Here is a 19,264-nt window from a genome sequence, read left to right as displayed (position 1 = left end):
AAGCATCTTTCATTTCGCTTGGCATTTTGCATGTACTGTTCCATTTGTATTTAGCTTCTATTTGAAAGGTAAGTGTGTAAAAAAGCAGGTAGCTCATTTGAGAGGTTTATCTCCTGCTGCCAGTTCCCCACCTGAGGGTCTACCACTGCCTAATAATTTCCACAATAGCCAGGATTAGGTCTCTAGGTCAGGATGTAGAGCAAATGCATTAAAATCTGTTCATCTACTAGGAACTGATTTGCTGCCAACAGCTTTTGCTAGGTAAACAGGAGAAGGGAAACACAAGCAATTATGATTTATTAGATGAATCACTGGGCCAAATTTTACACTCTTTTGCTTCCCTTGGGGCTGAAGAACTGTCTCCAGGTAAAACTTAACTTTAAATGAGTTTTTTTCGGTTCCCTTCAAGAAGTTTCCTCTAGTTGTTTGGAGGCTTTTTCAATTAATTAGCAGTACCTTGTTTATGTTTGGAATCAACCAGAATTGTCAGAACGGAGTTGCTTATGAGGCTTGTGCTGCTTCAGAGGAGTTTATAGGTAATTAACATTTGATAGATTAACAAATAAATGAGAGAATCTCTAAGACAAAAGAACTTGTAATGCAGGTAAACACTTCAGACTTCCCGAGGGAGATGTGTAGAAATCTCCCACATTTTGGATCTCAGATCTTAATATTTCTTCTCTTGGACTTCTATTAATCACAAGATTTGAGATATAGCATCAATTCTGAAAATTTCAACTCAACAACAGGGCTGGTTGCAATTCTCCTTATAATTATGTCCATTCAGGCCCACTTGACAAGCACAAGGGTGATATCACTAGTTCAGTTTTCCAGCTACAGTCCCTGGCATTTTGAGCTCAGAATGGGCAATACAGTTTAGTATGTTGATTTTTTTTTTTTTTTTTTTTTTTTTTTTTGCGGCACGCGGCCCTCTCACTGCCGTGGCCTCTCCCGTTGCGGAGCACAGGCTCCGGACGCGCAGGCTCAGCGGCCATGGCTCACGGGCCCAGCCGCTCCACGGCATGTGGGATCTTCCTGGACTGGGGCACGAACCCGTGTCCCCTGCATAGGCAGACGGATTCTCAACCACTGTGCCACCAGGGAAGCCCTAGTATGTTGATATTTTTGAACATCAAATTTTAAATTCCATTTTATATCTACCTTTCCTCAAAGATAATACATTGCTCACATCATCCTATGAGTCAATCTGGTTGCTAATGATCTAGATTGAAGCCCAATCAATATATGGTCAAGGGCAGCTCGTGAGAGAAAGTTAGAAAAAAACAGCCATGGTGGTTATGAAATGGAATAGAAACTAGAAATGGAAATGGAATAAAACAGGATGTGATTTAAACATGTAGACATTTATCTTGTGCCTATAACATGCAAAACATCATACTGGAAGCCCTGGGTGATATGCTGAATAATAATAACACAATATATTATAACATCATTACATAATAGGCTCTATACTGAGCCCTTTCTTCACATGCTATTGTCATCCATCCCCTCCAACCTCTGAGGTGATAGTATTAACCCCATTTTATAGATGAAGAAACAGTCCCAGGGAAGTTGAGTGACTTGTCAAAAGTCACAGAGCTAGTACCCATCTGAGCTGGGATTCAAATCCAATCTTGTCTGAACCTAAGCCTTTAACAATTGACTATTCCCCCTGGGAACCTGCAGTATTACTAACGAGATAGGCATATAAATGATCACCTATGACACAATGTAAAATTCAGTAAGATCTATATTTTGTCTATCTGTCCATACATCCATCCATGCCATCCCATCCCCTATCTATCTGTCATCTATCTGTCTATCTATCTATCTGTCATCTATCTGTCTATCTATCTATCTATCATTTATCCCTGTGAATAAATTCTCTGTCTTCTGTCCTGGAATGCAGTAGTTCACACAGCCTCTCTGGAAGATGGTCTTGTGAGACTGAGCAATCAGTTGCACTTTATACTAAGTAGCAGCTTCTCAGTGATGCACCCCCTTGAAGTTGCCTTCCTTTTTTGCTTACTCTTCTTTCACCCGCTCTTGCTTCCCTAGGATTGCACTTTTCTAATGAGGAGCTAAAATATAAAGCGTTTGCCTCATGCTCTATACCCTAATGGGTCTGGACTTAGAATTCAAGTCCAGTAAGGAGCCCAGGACATTTAATTTCAACAGAAAAAACAAAGACAAAAACATGGTGACCCCCTCCAGCTGAAGGAGGAGCTGAAAAAAGGATGAAAAAATACATTGCAATCACTTTGACCAAGGATATGACTCTGAGCCGCATCCCAGGGCATTCTTAACCCCGGCAGACAAGAGAACTCTGGTTGAAGGAACCCAGAAGCTTTGCTCTGCCTTATGGGTATTTTTCACGGGACTCAGCTGCTAGATGTAAGCTCCTACAGGACAGAAAATACCTCTCAGCCAGGTCACCTTAGGGAAAATTACCTAACTTCTCTGAATCTCAGTTTCCTTGCCTGTAAAATAGATACCAATCTCCACATTCGAGGATTTTTGTGAAAATGAAGGTTGTTAGCATTGCCGTCTGTCCAGGACCTAGGATGATATAGAAATTAATACCTGGAACATGGTTTATTTGCAGTGAAAGAGGGAAAGAGAAAAAAATGTTGGAGGTCATATATGGACAATTAAGTGCTCTAATGTGGAAGTGACTTCTGTCATTTACACTCACAAGTCATTGCCAGAACTATTCACACCCCTACCCCCTTGCTCCCCAGAGAAAACTAAGAACTACAATCTTACCATGTTTCTGAAAGGGAGGAGAATGGAAAATGTTTACAAACGGCACTAACGACTACATCATTGTGCAGTAACCATCACTCACACTTTCTAGTTGACCTTTGTTTTAGCACAATCTAGTTGATTTTTTTCCTTTTACTGGATGTTAGAAGAGACAGGAAACAGTGTGGGAGCAGAGGGGTGTGTCTAACAGCCCATGTAGAGTTCCAGTGCAGTATTTAATGGTCATGCCAACCCACCCATTATCATGCTTATTTCACCTGAACGTTTGACACTTATTCCAAAGAGCAGTATGCAGTTGTCGAGTACTTCCTTGTGAATACAGATTGAAAACTCTGCTCAAAAGGAGTCTAAGGAGATTGCTGGTGACCATAATTATACCGCTTTAGTAAGTCCTGAGGGAATGTCTTGGACCTGGCTTCTAACTATATGGGATATGAAAATACACACATTAATGGCTTCTATGCTAGCTGAAGACAAAAAGGACTTGTTTCAGAATGAAAAAATAGTTTTTAGTTTAAAAGAATAATCTGTGATCCTAAAGCCCAGATCTAGTCTTGCTACTTAAAAGCAGGCGACATTTCAAAAGCTGCTTCCTCTTGTGATCTCATTGATTTAAACAGAATTTCTTATAAATGAAACCAATTGGGCGGAAGAAACTTTGACAATTGCAACAAAATAGATTTTTTTTTTAAATTTCTTTGGTATACTTTTTTTTTTTTTTTTTTGCATAGATAACTAAGTCCATTTGATCTTTGTATGTCTGGAATATTAGCAGGTATATAGTAAAAAATTTTGATTCAATTTTTAATGACAAAGACTTAAAACCAAAGCAGACCTTCCACACATCACCCGGTCCAACACCCCTGTTTTAGAGATGAACAAAGTAAGACTCAGAGAAGTGAAGTCACTGGCTGGACCTCAGAATCTAAGGCAAAACTGAGAAATAAGATCCCTTGCTTCTTGTCTGCTGTTGTAGAGCTCTTACTGTCATTACACCCCACAAATGAATTCCTAAATTACTTTTGTTGGTGTTGGTGTTGGTGTTGGTGGTGATGCCAACTGATGGTGGAGGGGGGCTTTCTAAAGAATAAGGTCTTGATATCCATATTTTCTAAGAATAAAAAATAGTTTTTTTGAACAAGAAAGTACCATTACATGGCAAGGGAGGTTTGGGGATCAAAGACCAGAGAAGAAAACTGAATTTACTAAAGGCGGTCACAAAGCTTAGATGAATTTCTATCTTGTTTTAAATCTAAATTCATCTTGACACAGATTTTCCTACTTTAAAGTTGATTATTTAAGAGGCTCTTATAGAAAATGCTTCCAAGGTGCAGACTAAATTGTAGTGAAAATCCTAAGGCTGCTCTTTTTAGTTTTAAGGAAGATGCTTCAAGGAAATTAAACAATGTTTTCACAGTATTAAAACTATAATACTAAAGAGATTGATTTTTTAAAAATCCCAATAAGAAAGTAATAAATCAGGGCTTTTTGGAGCACACTACTTTTTTAGAAGTATGACCTTCAGAAATGACCTTTCATTTCCTCCTGCATCCTCTATCCATTTATGGTCTGGCTGATTCAGGTGCTTCTGAGAAATTAGGGTGAAAAAAAAAAACCTACCCAAGCACCTGGAAAGTTATGTCACCTTGTAGTTGAGAGAAACCATTTTAGTGTGTCTGTAGACTGTTCTGGCTTTTGGAACATTCATTTAGCAAGGCCAGGTAAATGTGAGAGGGAGTGGGTACCACACAGCTTCTTACCTAATGTGTTGTAACACTATTCTTATCCCTACAACTGTCTAAAAGAATTCTTTTTTTAGACTTTCTATGCTAGTTACCCCAAAATAAATATTCTGTGGTAGTGAGTTCCAAAAACTAATTACATGTCACATAAAAATACCGTGTGTATTTCAAGTTGGCTATACCTCACTCTTTCTTCTTGCATAGATAGTTTACAGATGTTGCTAGCATTTCTGATTGACTAGTTCCTGCTCTTGTGGGTTGCTAAGTTTTATTTTGATTTTTGTTTTCTTTTCTAAACATGGCTGCTATTACTGTTCATATTTGCATTTTGTTTACCTGACTGTCAATATCAGAAATGTACTCTGGAGCTGCTCCCTCCTTTCCTCTCTTGCCCTGTGAAATATCCTTCCCTATGGCTTAAAAACAAACAAACAAAAAACAAACAAACAAAAAACCCATTCTATGCTCATGACCCAGATTTTCTTATCTCAAGTCCAGGCTTCCCCTGTGCTCTGAACTTTTTTGAATCCAAATGCCTATTTGACATCTCCATTGGGATGTTTTACGAATGTATCAAATTTATCAAACCAAGAATGAACACTTGATGGGAAGGTCAAAAGGGGATTCAGCTGAGGTTAGGTAGCACCTGCAAGGGTATACATATAAATCTGGTTCATTTTTGTTGCTCTCTTAAGAATGGACCTCCACGACGGTATTGGTATGTATCTTCATAGTAGAAATGGACAAAAGAATATTTAAAATACTGGTCAGGTGGGTAGGGTGTTATATTTATATTTTGAAAGAGATCAAAGCTAACATTAAAATGTTAGATCTCCGGCAGTAAGCTACATTCTGTTGGGATCTCCGTGGAAATTGCTGGTAGGTTATACACACACCCCAGCAAATCTCACCGTAGCTCCTTTGACTCAGCAAACACACATTTAGCGTCAGGCACTGTGCAGACCTGGGGGCTATAAATATGAATCACATGAAAATTTATGTCTGCAAAGAGCTCATATTTTGTTTACCACAGGTGTAGTACTATCCCCTAGAAGTTCTGGAAATTTGTGGGCGATTTCTGTTGTCACGGTTTCTATGTGCTGCTAAATGTCCCCAATGATCAAGAATAATCCCATGTCCCACATACTTTCAAATGTCCTGTTGACTGATATAAGTGATCTAAGTTAAAAAAATATATATATATATCATTATATGAGCCTGGATTTGAACTCCATTTTATATATTTATATACACACACACATATATATACACGCACATATATACACATATGTAAATATATATAAATATATATGCACAAACACGTATACATATGTATATACATATAAAGTGGTTTTCGCATGATTTTTATACATATTGAATTTTCTAGGAATTTAACAACATAAAATTTGATAGACGGTTGTACTTTGTTTTGTTTCAAACTTTAGCAAGATTTGTTCTCCATTCAAAAAATCACAGCACCAAAGCCAGGACTGATCATGGTTTTGAACCCCAATGTGACACGTGTGCTCCCATCTTTGTTCCTCCTAGTCTGTTCATGGCAATTCTATGTAAAGATGCTAATATAACATTACTTCACTAAGTCTTCTAGTGAAGCTTATTTTATTATAAATTACTTTCTTTTTATTTCTCCTTTATAGTATAGTTATGCCAGTATATTGATTTTTTAAAATTCTGTATGTAGGTAAAATATAGGCGCTCTAAATTTCATTTCAGGAGAGCAAGGGAGTTGTTACAAAGGGTTTTTTTGTTTGTTTGTTTGTTTGTTTTGTGGTACGCGGGCCTCTCACTGTTGTGGCCTTTCTCATTGTGGAGCACAGTCTCCGGACGTGCAGGCTCAGCGGCCATGGCTCACGGGCCCAGCCGCTCCACGGCATGTGGGATCTTCGCGGACCGGGGCATGAACCTGTGTCCCCTGCATCAGCAGGCGGACTCTCAACCACTGCGCCACCAGGGAAGCCCACAAAGGGTTTTTTTAATAAGTGCATGGAAGAAGTCTGATCTGATGGAGAGCTACTGCTCTACAGGGTAAGACACTCAAATACACAGATAATGTTGGCATCTCTGCTCCATAGTAACAACATCAGGGGTAGCCAAGCATCATTAGGTAAGGCGTTGAATAATGCAAACATAATTTTTTACAAAATTACTCTTTCTCTGAAATATACTTTCCAGTCCTCTTTTTTGGGGCCACAAAGGAGAAACTCAGGCTAAAGGAAATACTGCTGGTCAACAAGATACAAAAGGAAATAATGCTTTTTACAGAAAGCTTTCACAAAAAGGGAACATGCAGGCAGGGGGGCTGAGAGTTGCTTAGAGCAAAACCCAGCTGGCAAGTTAGTGGGTAGGAGAGCAAGAATATTTGAGTGTGTGCTTAGCGCCCCTTTGATAGACACTGCCATAGCTCTCCTTCTAGAACTAAGTGGATAAAACATCTGGCACAGAAAGCCTTCTTCCCTGACCAGTGGAATTTGACAACTGTGGTTTTAACCTAAGAAGTAAAATTAAAGACCAGATTGAAATTAGGAATTGTGCTGACGGTTCATGGGTGATAGAGGCCAGAAAGGTTGCTAGGGTCAGAGGTTCAGGACTGTTGTGGACTGAGTATATGTTAGATTCTCCCCAAAACTTCAGAGTTATCATTCTCTTAAACAAACAAACAAAAAGGCTAGACAGATATACTCAACCACTGGGGGAAGGGAAGGAAACCAAAACAAACAACAACAAAAGGAGGAGGGACACATCAGGCAGTTGTCCAGAGAAAAAACATTTACTACCCCCCCCAGTGCTTCACCCCGCCCCCCAACCCCAAGCCCTAGTGTCTCACATTAATTCAGAGCTTAGCTTTGAGAAGGCCAATGGATGGTTCTAGAGCTCCATGTTGGGACGTTTCAGCCACCAGTTAAAATCTAGTCCTAGACCAGGATGTTCCTAGTCTAGGGAGGCTCCTTGAGCAACCATGAAAGAAATAACTTGGTGATGTGACCACCTCATCTCGCAGAGTAGGTCTCTAATTAGCTACATCAGTGAGCATTCCAGAAAGCCCATGACTATGGCATTAGTCCTAATGACCACACCCCCTCAGTGCTTGCTTACAGGCATATCCTCTGCTCTCACAAAAAAATCTAGAATTGGGGGCTTCCCTGGTGGCGCAGTGGTTGAGAGTCCGCCTGCCGATGCAGGGGGCACGGGTTCGTGCCCCGGTCCGGGAAGATCCCACATGCCGCGGAGCGGCTGGGCCCGTGAGCCATGGCCGCTGAGCCTGCGCGTCCGGAGCCTGTGCTCCGCAACGGGAGAGGCCACAACGGTGAGAGGCCCGTGTACCGAAAAAAGAATCTAGAATTGTACTTTGCCTCACAATTTTACCTTCTTCCACTTCTTAGATTCAGGATGCCTTGATTTTATCTCCAACAGTGAAACATTCTATTGCTCCTTCAAGGTAATAGTTGGTGGCCATCTCTCCCTCCCATGAGCTTCGTCAGCACTTTGTGTACGTAATTCACTTGGGTCTAGAGCGCCCTACAGTTATCTGTGAGCATAAGGCTAGAAGCTAGTGTTGATATGGAACAGGAACTTTATGGGGTTATCTTGCATGTGTGCATATTATTATCTCTATTTTATAGAAAACTAAAACTCAAGAGACATGTAAATTGCCACACGATCTTTCATCAAGTAAGCAGTGGTCCTGGTATTTGAATTTTGATCCAAAATAACCGAGTTCGTAACCACTGCACAGCAACTTTCTTTATGAGGTCCTGGAAGGCAGGATCTTTTATGTTCCCACGTCACCTAGTGCTTCTCCTTTTGTTATTCTTATTATACATCCAATATCTGCTTTTCCCATTAGGCTATGTGGTCCATGGGGACAGAAATCGTGTCCATGTTTTCCATTCTGTCCCTAGTGCCTAGTGGCATGCCTGGTACAAAGGACTAAATAGCTGTAATGCTTCCAGTTCTTAGAACTACATCTTGGTGTTTACAAAAGGGCATTTGGACTCTTCATGTGTAAGTACAAAGTATCTTTTTTCAATTATTTATAAAATAAAGTCAATCTCAGAAACTACAGAAAGGGAAAGGGAAATCATTCCTGTTTAAAGTATTTACTGTGTTCAAGACAATAAAAGGTTTCTCTTTTGATAATGCTGTATCATCGACCATTAGTAGATGCTGTATTATCTAAATATATATCTTCAACCATATACAGACCAGATATCAAAACATTTGTCTACTTATTATTTTGAAACACTTACTATTAAGTATATATATTATTTAATGGAAATTCTAAAATTTAAAAGTTACTGATAATATGTTTAATATGAATTAAATCTTTGAGAGCATATAAAAGGCTAGGAAGAATAAAAGGGTACCCATTTTAATAGCAGAATTATTTATACTAGCCAAAAACTAGAATGATTAAGTCAATTGTGGTGTAGCCACGCAATGGAATACTACACAGCAGTGAAAATGGATGCGCTTTTGTACATCCAACACTGGAGACGATCTCACAGTAGAACCTTAAGTGAAAGCAAACAGATACAAAAAAGTACATAAAGTTCATTTACATAAAGTTCAAATATAAGCAAAACTCATCTCTGGCATTAGAAGTCAGAATATTGATTCCTCTAGCCACAGCCATAGTGGTGACAGCGAGAAAGCCCAGGAAGCTTCTAGGGTGCTGGTAATGTGGTGTTCTTTGATCTGGGTGCTGGCTCACAAGTGTTCACTTTGAGAAACTCAGACACTTAAGATTTGTGCAATTCTCTATGTGTCCTGTTTTAATAAAGCTTCACTTTTTAAAAAGTTCTCCCTGCTACCCATATTGTGGAGTTATTTTATATAATATACATATATACATACACACATACACATATAGGTATTAGCTGTTGTGGTACATTAAGATTAGCATACGTAAGTGTGGACTCCTGTTAATCTACCTTTTCTTTAGTGACTTTGCTATTTATTTACTTATTTATGTTTGTGTATCCCAGGAACTCATTGGAAGACTTCCTAGCCTTCCATTCACTCTTTGTGGGTTGGACACTGATATTCACGCAGTTACTGCAACAACTTCCAAAACACATATGTGGCTTAAATATGGATTTTCCTGTCCTTTCATGAATGTCTGATTCATGTCTCAATGCATTCCACACTCTAGTGACATAAAGGAAATAAGACATTGGTCATAGAATAATCTACATACAAATCTTATTAATTTGATGGGTCAACATCCAAATTAAAAACAAAAAAAGAAGCTAAAAGTTACAGAGATTCCTTCTTTTCCAAATTGTATATGTAAAATAACTTTTAGCTCTATTTAGTGCTGAACTTCAATTATTTAATATATTTTAGAACCTAATTAACATTATCTCACATTACATTGAAATTGAGAACTGAAATATCCCATTTTGATAATAAAAAGTTAGTAAAATGTTAAACTGCACAGTAAAGAATGTGTGTGCATGTGTGATCTTTTCTCTGGTGCCACTTATTCAAAATTTCCTATAGCATTTGCTTAAGTGGGGAATGAGCCTAATGATGTATCATATATTCACTGCATCCAAACTTTATTCTAATTACAATAGTTTTAAGAAAACTGACATCTCCCAACTTATCTTGATTCTAAGAGACCACTTTATTGCTAACGATAATAATAATGACGATGATGCTCAGGTTAACTAAGCAAAGATGGTATGAACCATCTGAGATGAAGAGAGACAATAAATAGAATGGATAAAAAATCATTCAAATAAAAACGGTCCAGAGCTCGTCTCTTCTCCATAAACCCAGCAGGAACTTTCCAGTGTAAAGGGACACCCTAGGAGAAGCACAATCAGCTTGAAAGAGGTCTCCTGTTCCAACCTGACCCCAAATCTCTCCTGGGAGAGGAAGCAAGTCGAGCTTTTCCCCCATCAATCCTCGGGGAGGTCGAGAGACCGGGAGGCGAGAAGCCTCCCCAGGCGCCCGGGACACCGGTGCCCGCGTCCCCGGACCAGGGACTTACCACGAGCGCGCAGCACAGCAACTTGTTCATTGTGGTCCCCGGGAAACCTCAGGCGCTCAGAGGCGGCGGCTGCGGGGTGAGCGCTCCGGTGCGTCTCTGCAGCCCGTGCACTCATCACGTTATATATAGTGTCCCGGCAACAGGAAGTATCGGCTTTGCTTTGATCATTCGTTCCCTATCTGGACCAAAGTTTGCACCTTTCTTTTTTAGGAACCTTGGGCGGGAGCGGGGGAGTGGGGCTGGGGTCCGGGATTAACGCTTTCAGAGCCAGGGCGGAAAGAAACGGCGCGGTGGGGGGGGGGGGGGCGGTGGGCGGTGCTGGGACAGGGATGTCTGGCCCCTGGGAGGCGGAAAAAAAAAAAAAAAAAAATAGCCACCGGGCTGCGGAACAAGGCGGCTGCTGTCTACGCGCGGCTCTGAGGTTTCCTGACCCCTTCCCGCCAGCGGCCGGCCTCCTGGCAGCCGCGGCCGGCGGTGGGAGGGCTGGGCGCACGCTGGGTAGCTGCTGTGCTGGGCTTCTCCACCCCGAGAGTCAGATTCAGCCAAGATCCGGGCGCAGCCTGCAGTGCGTCCCAGACACCGTATTCCACTCTTGTCTGATCCGCTTCTCAGCGGTTTCTGAGCCCTCCAATAACAAGCCTTCTTATTCACGCACTGCACTGTCTCAGAGCACTGCTCTGGGAGTTTGCAGTCATTAATCCCCAAGGTTGCATAGACATGAAGAAGAAACTCCTCTAACTTGTCTGGTCCTAAAGCCCATGCTTTTTCCTCTTCACCGTTTGTTGCCTGGGGTAGTTAGAGCCAGAGATAATCAGCCCAGGAAAACTTCCTGCCTAGGGCAGGAAACACCTTGCAAGCTGTGGGATACACTCGCAGCTGTTTTCTTCATCAACACCATCATCATCAAAGGGTCATTGGTACCTTCTTGTCCTACCTACTGAACTTCTGGAGTTGCCTCTTCGAGGTCTTTCCACCGCCCCCAAGCTGTTGGCGGAAGTTTGGTGCTTTTCCTGAAGTGTTCTTATCTCCCCCATCCACTCCCACCAGCTGCTTATCTGAAAGTTGGACCTGATGACGTCTAAAGTGTAGACCCATTCTGAGGGCTTGCAGTTTACTGATTTGCTCAAAGGTTGCTACCAGAACTCTTTGCTTGCGGATGCTGAAAAACCACTGCAGAGCCAGTCTCCCCAACAGGGCCAAGTGTTCAGTTCTGTCTCCTGAGAAGGTCAATTTCTGCTTTTCACCAGAGTTCAAGGAGAGGAAGGTGAAGAGAATCAGAAGAGTGGCCCCAGGGGCAAGTATTACCAGCAGGGGTCAGAGTATCTGCCCTTTCAAACCCACATCTTTCCACCAGGAGGTCCAAGTGGATCCATACACAAGAGTAGAAAATATTTAGAGGGAAAGAATTCAGCTCTTCTGCTCTGACTGTGAATTACAGAAGACAGAAGGTCTTATTCAGCTTTCTCTCTCCAGAGCATGGTGGCTTTTTAAGTGAACTAGTGAAAGAATGACGGTCAGGGAGTGGGGACAAAGTGGTATGACTCTAGACCTGCCCCTCAGCTTTTTTTTTTTTAAAGATAGATTTTATTCATTTTTTAAAATTTTATTTATTTTTATTTTTGGTTGTGTTGGGTCTTTGTTGCTGCACAGGGACTTTCTCTAGTTGCAGCGAACGGGGGCTACTCTTCATTGCGGTGCACGGGCTTCTCATTGCGGTGGCTTCTCTTGTGGAGCACGGGCTCTAGGCATGTGGGCTCAGCAGTTGTGACTTGCAGACTCTAGAGCGCAGGCTCAGTAGTTGTGACACACAGGCTTAGCTGCTCCGAGGCATGTGGGATCTTGCCGGACCAGGCCTCAAACCCGTGTCCCCTGCATTGGCAGGCAGATTCTTAACCAGTGTGCCACCAGGGAAGCCCTGCCTCTCAGCTTTTGAACTTCAGTTTGACACCTACAATCTGGGCTACTAGCACCTAGACTGACCATGGGACTCAAGTAAATTTGAGTGTTAGTAGTTAAGCACTATATAAATGGCAGTATTACTGTCTTTCTCAGGATAATGTTTGTCTGGGATACTATCTGAAGGCATTTTCCTTGAACTGTCATATAACGCTAATGTGCAGGAGTCAGGCCTTGGAGAAAACTGCTCAAGGATTGAATCCCGCAGTGTTAACCCTGGGAAAGTTTTATGACTGCCTAAGCCTCAGTTTGCTCATCTGTAAGATAAAAATAGTACTGCTATTACAGAAATGTGGGAAGGAGCAAATGAAAGCATTTTAAAAAAGTATTCCATAAATGAGATTAATCGCTAATTGTGAGCGCTAAATAAAGGAATGCATGTAAGATAACTCGGCACAGTGCCTGGGCCGTAGGAAATATTTACTAAATTACAGCGCTGATTATTCTCGGGGAGTAAGTAAGATACCAGGCTTTGGAGCCAGACTGACTCCTATACTTGAACCCCACATCTACTACATCCTGCCTCTATGACCCCGGGCAAGTTTTAACTAACTTATTTGTGTTTCTGTTTGGTGTCTTAATCAGTATAGTGAGGATAAAAATCATACCGCCCTCAGAGGGTTATGAGGGTTATTATGAGGATTAAATTGGATAAAACATGTAAATCACTCAACATAGTGTTTAGCACGTAGTAAGTGCTCACTAACTCTAGCTATTGTTATCATTCTTATCCGAGGTGCTCGTAGAGACATTTATAGAAGCACAAGGTAAGTCGGGACTACAAGCTTCTGAGGGCAGGAATCATATATTTTCCTATGATATTCCTTGAAACTTTTAGCTCAGCGTCTGGCCTCCCTGTAACTGTTTGATAAATAATAGTAATAGTGGTGGTGGTGGGGTGTGTGTGTGTGTGTGTGTGTGTGTGAGAGAGAGAGAGAGAGAGATAGAGAGAGAGAGTGGGAGGGAGTGTAATTCACTGTCATCTTGAGAAAAGCCGGGGCACCATTTGTCTAGAGTCACAAAATAGTCTGTGTATTGACTGTGCATGTTGGGTCCTGACCGTGGGCTGTTTATTAATCACCCACTGCCAGGAAACAGACACTCTGAGTTATCCGTCACGTCGTTTGTTATATTCTTGGAGCAATCTGGCCAGTTCTCCTGGCTCTTCCCATGTGACCCACTACAGTGAGTAGCAGGCCCTGAACACTCAGAAGCTAGAGTTCACCTTAAGCCTGGATTGGAAGGGACCCGGGCATTCGGGACTGAATCCAAGTGGAAATGTCTGAACATTCACTTGGCAGACAGACTACATCCATCTTCCTGTGACAGATCCTTCACTGGCAGGGCCCATTGAACAGAGTGTCCCGTAAATTTAACCTTCTGTTTCTGGGCACCAGAGACGTGTGATGTTGACTTTCTAGGTGACACCTAATCAGAGGACCCTCATCTTCTCTTCCCCGAACTCTTGAGTTTGACCCCACGTTGAACACATTTTCACTGCACGTGTTTCTGATGGCCCTTGCTTCGGTTTCAGCCATTTGTATGGCTTAAAGAAATGGTGCCTGAGTATTGGGAAGCCCAGGAGGAAAACACTTCCACTCTTTAGCACAGCAGCAAAGCACCTGATACAGGAGGCCATTTATAATCATCATTATAACAGAAATGCCTGAAACGCAGGACAGGGATTGATTTAGGTCCTTTGGGAGACCAGGCACACAGTGGGCTCTGAAGTGACTGATTGAATGTCTAGAACATATTACACCTGAGCTCCCACACCTGAAAACTGGAAATACAAGTTCTGAGGTTACGTAGAGGAAAGGTTATTAACTAGAAGAACAAGAACATATTCCATGTTATTTCATTGTTAGTAAATCTTTTTCTGATCTTGTAGGAGAAGGAACAGAAAGAAAAGAGGAGAAATATGCAGTTAACCTATTGATTTTCTTTTATTAATGTTTGCCCGTTTCTTCATTAACAAACACAATTTTAACTATTAATATTCTACACAAAGCTATTTGACTTTCAAGGTGTTATAGACTCTGTACAGAAATGGACATGTACTTGCTTTAAAAATAACGTGCAGAAAAGCAAGCACTTTCTGCTTGAGTAAGTCACCCATTGTTTAAGGATCTGGAAGTGTTGCCAGGGGTCAATAAGGGCTAGTTATGGTTTCCCACTCAAGCGTAGTGTGACTTCAACATTGTCAGTCATTCGTTAAAATAACGCTTTCGTTGAAAGCTGGTATTAATCAAACAATCACACAAATATAAATACATGGAAAGAAATAAGTTACAGTTGGAGCAACTGAGCCAGTATGATTTTAAGCCACATCTCATGTATATTAACTAGTAGTGAGAAGATAGCCCTTGGGCAGGAAGGACAGGGTGTCAGCAGACCTCGAGGTGAGAGGAAGAGAGTTGTAATTTCCAGCAACTAGGAGAAGCCCAGTAAGGCTGGTACACAGAGAGCAAGGTGCTGCCTGGGCTGGAAGAGGCTGCAGAGACGAGTGGACAGTGGTGAGGCTGCAAAGTGTAATTGATTCTAGTCTTTCTCCAAAAAACCATAGCAAGCGCTGGAGGGTTTAAGCACGGGAGTGACATGATCATTATAGCTTCTGTGGGATAGAACTTCTCTGACCTTCATCCTGTCAGCCTCAGGGTCATAGGTCCAAACGTAGTCATGCAAGAGAAAGCCCTCTTAAACTAAAAATCACAGCATAAATTGAAAAGTATTTTTATTAGCTTAACTAAGTTTAAGCTTTTTTAAATGCCTGCATATGGTAAAAATTCAAATAGTATTAACACATATACGGTGGAGGGTAAATTTCCATTTTGCTTCAGACCCCCACTGCCCATTTACAGAAGCTTCTACTATTAATGATTTTTGTATGATTGTTCAGATCATGTACAAATACACGTTTATGGATAGATATCCCGTTGTTTCGTGCAGAAAGGAGCATCCACTACAGTGTTCCAAAGGTTGCTTCTCCCCTTGACCCTGTTCCTGTTCCATACCAGCACTGTGTCTGAGGGCTTCAAAAGAGAGAACTTAATACATGGAACTGGTTACACAGGTTATAGAATCGCTGAGAAGTCAAACAGAGGATGATGAGGCAACCAAGACGTGAGCAACAGCGTAAAGCTATTACCTCCCTACTGTGGTGGGTCAAAGGGAAGAGTTGGGGGCTTGTCTCACCAGAAGGAAGCCGGAGCCGCAGTGGCTCTGTCCAGTGGGATCTGAGCTCTATAGAGACAGAGTTGCAGTAAGAAATACTGCCCCTCAAATATCTTTCAAGAGCTTTCCATTGGCCAAGCACAGGCAGGTACCCGCAGACGTGGGATGCAGCATGAGCTGGTGGGCTCTCCCATGATACAGAGAAGAACAGGGGAATGATTTGTGAGGGTAAACCGACCGAGGATGGGCACAGACATATATACAAATGTCCCATTCTTTTTCACTGTAGTACAATACTCTAGCGTATGACTATATCGTAATTTACTTAACTAGTGCTCTACTGATGGACAATTCAGCTGCTTCCAGTATTTTTCTATTACAAACCATGTGGCAGTGAGTATTATTATGTGTCCATCTTTGCACATTTAGGTGAGTGGACTTTTTAAGGATAAACTCTTTGAAATGTAATCGGGACCTTTGTCCCAATTTTTTGGTATATGTATTTTACATTTTGTGTATGTATTTTACATTTTGATAGGTATTGGCAGACTGTCTCCCAAATACCTTACTATTCTTAGTATTAATCTTACCACTTTGTGTGTGTGTGCGGGAGGGATAACTTACAATAAGTGAATACTACTCCCTGTAACCCATGTCACATAGCATTGGAAGGAGCACTTCATTCTTTAAGCGGGAAGGCTGGTCTTTCAAGCTCTATAAAGAAAGCTGCCTCATTTATGATTCAGGGCTTAGCAACTTCTGTCAGCCCACCAGGAGAAGTGGAGGGTGGGAAATTTGTCTTAGCTTGTCTTAGTATATCAAAATACCATAGATTGGGTGGCTTAAAGTCCAGTGGTCCCCGAACTTTTTGGCAACAGGGACCAGTTTTGTGGAAGACAATTTTTCCATGGACGGGATGGGGCAGGTGGTGCAGGCGGGAACGCGAGCGGTGGGGAGCGATGGGGAGCAGTGGGGAGGGGTGGGGAGCAATGGGGAGCGGTGGGGAGCGATGGGGAGCAGTGGGGAGTGGATGGGAGCAATGGGGAGCGATGGGGAGTGGCAGATGAAGCTTCACTCACTCGCCCACCGCTCACCTCCTGCTGTGCGGCCCGGTTCCTAACAGGCCGCAGACTGGTACCCGCCTGCAGCCCCGGGGGTTGGGGACCCCTGGCTTAAACAGCAGACATGTATTTTCTCAGAGTTTTGGAGGCCGGAAGTTTGATATTGGGGTATCAGCTTCTGGTGAGTCCTCTTTTTCTGGCTTGTAGGTGGCCACTATCTCGCCGTGTGCTAGCATGACCTCTTCTTTGTGTGTGTTCAGAGAGAGATATCTCTCTCTTCCTCTTCTTAGCAGTTCTATAGAATACCACCCTTATGACCTCATTTAAGCTTATTTAACTCCTAAGTGCCCTATCTCCAAATATAGTTTGCATCGGGGGTTAGGACTTCAACAAAGGAATTTGGGGAAACACAATTCAATCCATAGCAGCATAGTTCTATTCCCCTCTGTTAGGATTTATAGTCCCATGATTAATTTTCAAGGGAATTTAGACTTCCGCAATACTTGCTAGAGTGCACACTAAATATTATGAATACAGAACTGTAAAGTCACACTTTTTCTCTCCCTCAAATTTCTTTTTTCCTCCTTTTCTGGATTCTCTTTTCCCCCTTCAGTCTAAGAAAATAACCTCCACAGTTCAGGCAGTTTCTCTTTATGATTATATTTCCTTCCAAAATGCATCACCCATTCTCAGATTCTGGTTTCATGAGGTTGGCAAGCTACTAGCAGGGGGAAAATCTTGTACATTCTTTGATAAAGGTTCTTAATAGTAGAGCTCAATTACGTTAAATAGCATAGTATATACCCTGCCTGCTTGAACAGAGGAGAACATATATCAAGCCTTTCCGCGCATGCAAAACCCATCACAATTTTCTGTTTGAAATTTCTGTCAAGACAGTGCCAAATTCATGTTAATTCTGGGTGGGGAAGTTTGGAAAAAGAAAAAAAAAAATCTCAATAGACCGAAACATGGTGTCTGTCATTCCTCTGCAGCCAGAAGAAGAAACTTAACTCCTTGCTTATAAACACTTTGACCTTGTCTGCCAATAGCTCCAGTCACTTCAGCCGGGGTTTTCTGAAACTTAGATACCCATCTAGTGTCTACTCAGTCCCAGGAAATGGGTTCCTTAATTAAACAGGGATGCATATCCCAAACAACCACTCACCTGAAGGCTTCTGAACAAATATATCTGATATCTGCATATCAGAAGAGTGTTAGAAAATACTGCCTGCCTACTCAGAGTTTCCTCTTCAAAAGTCCTTCGGGAAATTTGGTCATCTCTAGTGTCAATTCAAAGATTCTCCCCCTCCCCACAACCCTCGTGCAATTTGTCTGCACCTGGCTAATGAAAATATGATAGATAAGAATTCTTAGAACCATTTTCTTAGTAGTCACTTAGGTGCTTCTACCTGGGAAAGTCCCTCCTTTAACTGAAACAAACCTTTAGAAAAAAAAGTTTTGATGTGATAATTTTCAGAAAAACTAGCCTGCGAGAGAGAATTGCTTTCTGAAACAAGAGTTTGCCTAGAAAAGACTTAGCCTAAAGGAGCATCTGTAGGTGAATATTAAGCTTAAGAGGGAGATGAGGTTATTTAATATTCAGCTGAAGGGGCACTATTAACATAACCAGTATCAGTACACAAAAAGTACTTTATCATTTATTTATTCAACAAATAAATGATAAAGTACTTAGTACCTAGTAAGTGCCAGACACTGCACCCCCGATATAGGCAGAAATAGTTACCACACTTCAGAAGCTTTCAGTCAGGTTGAGGAGAGAGAGTAATGAAATAAAGCAGGAAATAAACGCTTTGGATGGTGATAAGCCAGTTTCAGAGAGTGATAAGAGGGTTGAAGTCCATAATTCAAGTTAGTGTAATGGTGCGTGCCTAGAAAGGGGCTACTTTAGCTGTTTCTTTTTTTATAGATTTTTTAAAATATTTATTTATTTGGTTGTGCCGGGTCTTAGTTGCGGCTCGCAGGCTCCTCAGTTGCGGCATGTGGGCCCCTTGGTTATGGCATGCAAACTCTTAGTTGTGGCATGCAAGTGGGATCTAGTTCCCTGACCAGGGATCAAACCCGGGCCCTCTGTGTCAGGAGAACAGAGTCTTATCCACTGCGCCACCAAGGAAGTTCCTAGCTGAGTTTCTTAGGGAAAGGCTCTCTAAAGAAGCAACTTGTGATCAGACAATGGAATGATGAGGGGATTGCATATTCTGGGAGGTGGAACCAAAGCCCTCCAGGTAGAGCAAAGAGCAAGTGTGGTAACGCGGGTGAGAAATGTCAGTGGGCTAAAGCTAAGGGAATGAGAGGGAGATTTAAACCATATGATGTGCTCAGAGAGGTGGGCAGGGCCAGACCATGCAGTGTCTGGTGGCGTAGCAACAATGCCTCCATCAGGCAAACAAGTATTCCTAGAATCAGTGGTAGAATACAGGACAGTTCAGGGATCAAATCTAGGGCATTGATACTAAAAATATTTTATTTCTAAATATTTTGTTGTTTTTGATGTTATTGTAAAGGGGATTTCTTTCTTAGTTTCTCTT

General features: G+C 41.8%; 1 protein-coding gene across 1 annotated transcript in view; it reads right to left on the bottom strand.

The window, feature by feature from the left end:
• Positions 1-10,573, bottom strand: part of TNFRSF11B (TNF receptor superfamily member 11b) — a gene marked incomplete at its 3' end in the record, with an annotated part of 28,073 nt that extends 17,500 nt beyond the window's left edge. The window contains exon 1 of the mRNA XM_082674550.1: positions 10,528-10,573. Coding sequence (XP_082530676.1) covers positions 10,528-10,557 — 30 coding nt within the window. The 5' untranslated portion in view covers positions 10,558-10,573. The remainder of the gene's footprint in view (positions 1-10,527) is intronic.
• Positions 10,574-19,264: the final 8,691 nt, after the last annotated feature.

Source organism: Grampus griseus (genome assembly GCF_964374135.1).
Source record: "Grampus griseus genome assembly, chromosome: 17".
Classification (NCBI taxonomy): domain Eukaryota; kingdom Metazoa; phylum Chordata; class Mammalia; order Artiodactyla; family Delphinidae; genus Grampus; species Grampus griseus.
Note: the sequence above shows the minus strand (reverse complement) of the source record. Positions and strands in the feature narration are given on the sequence as shown.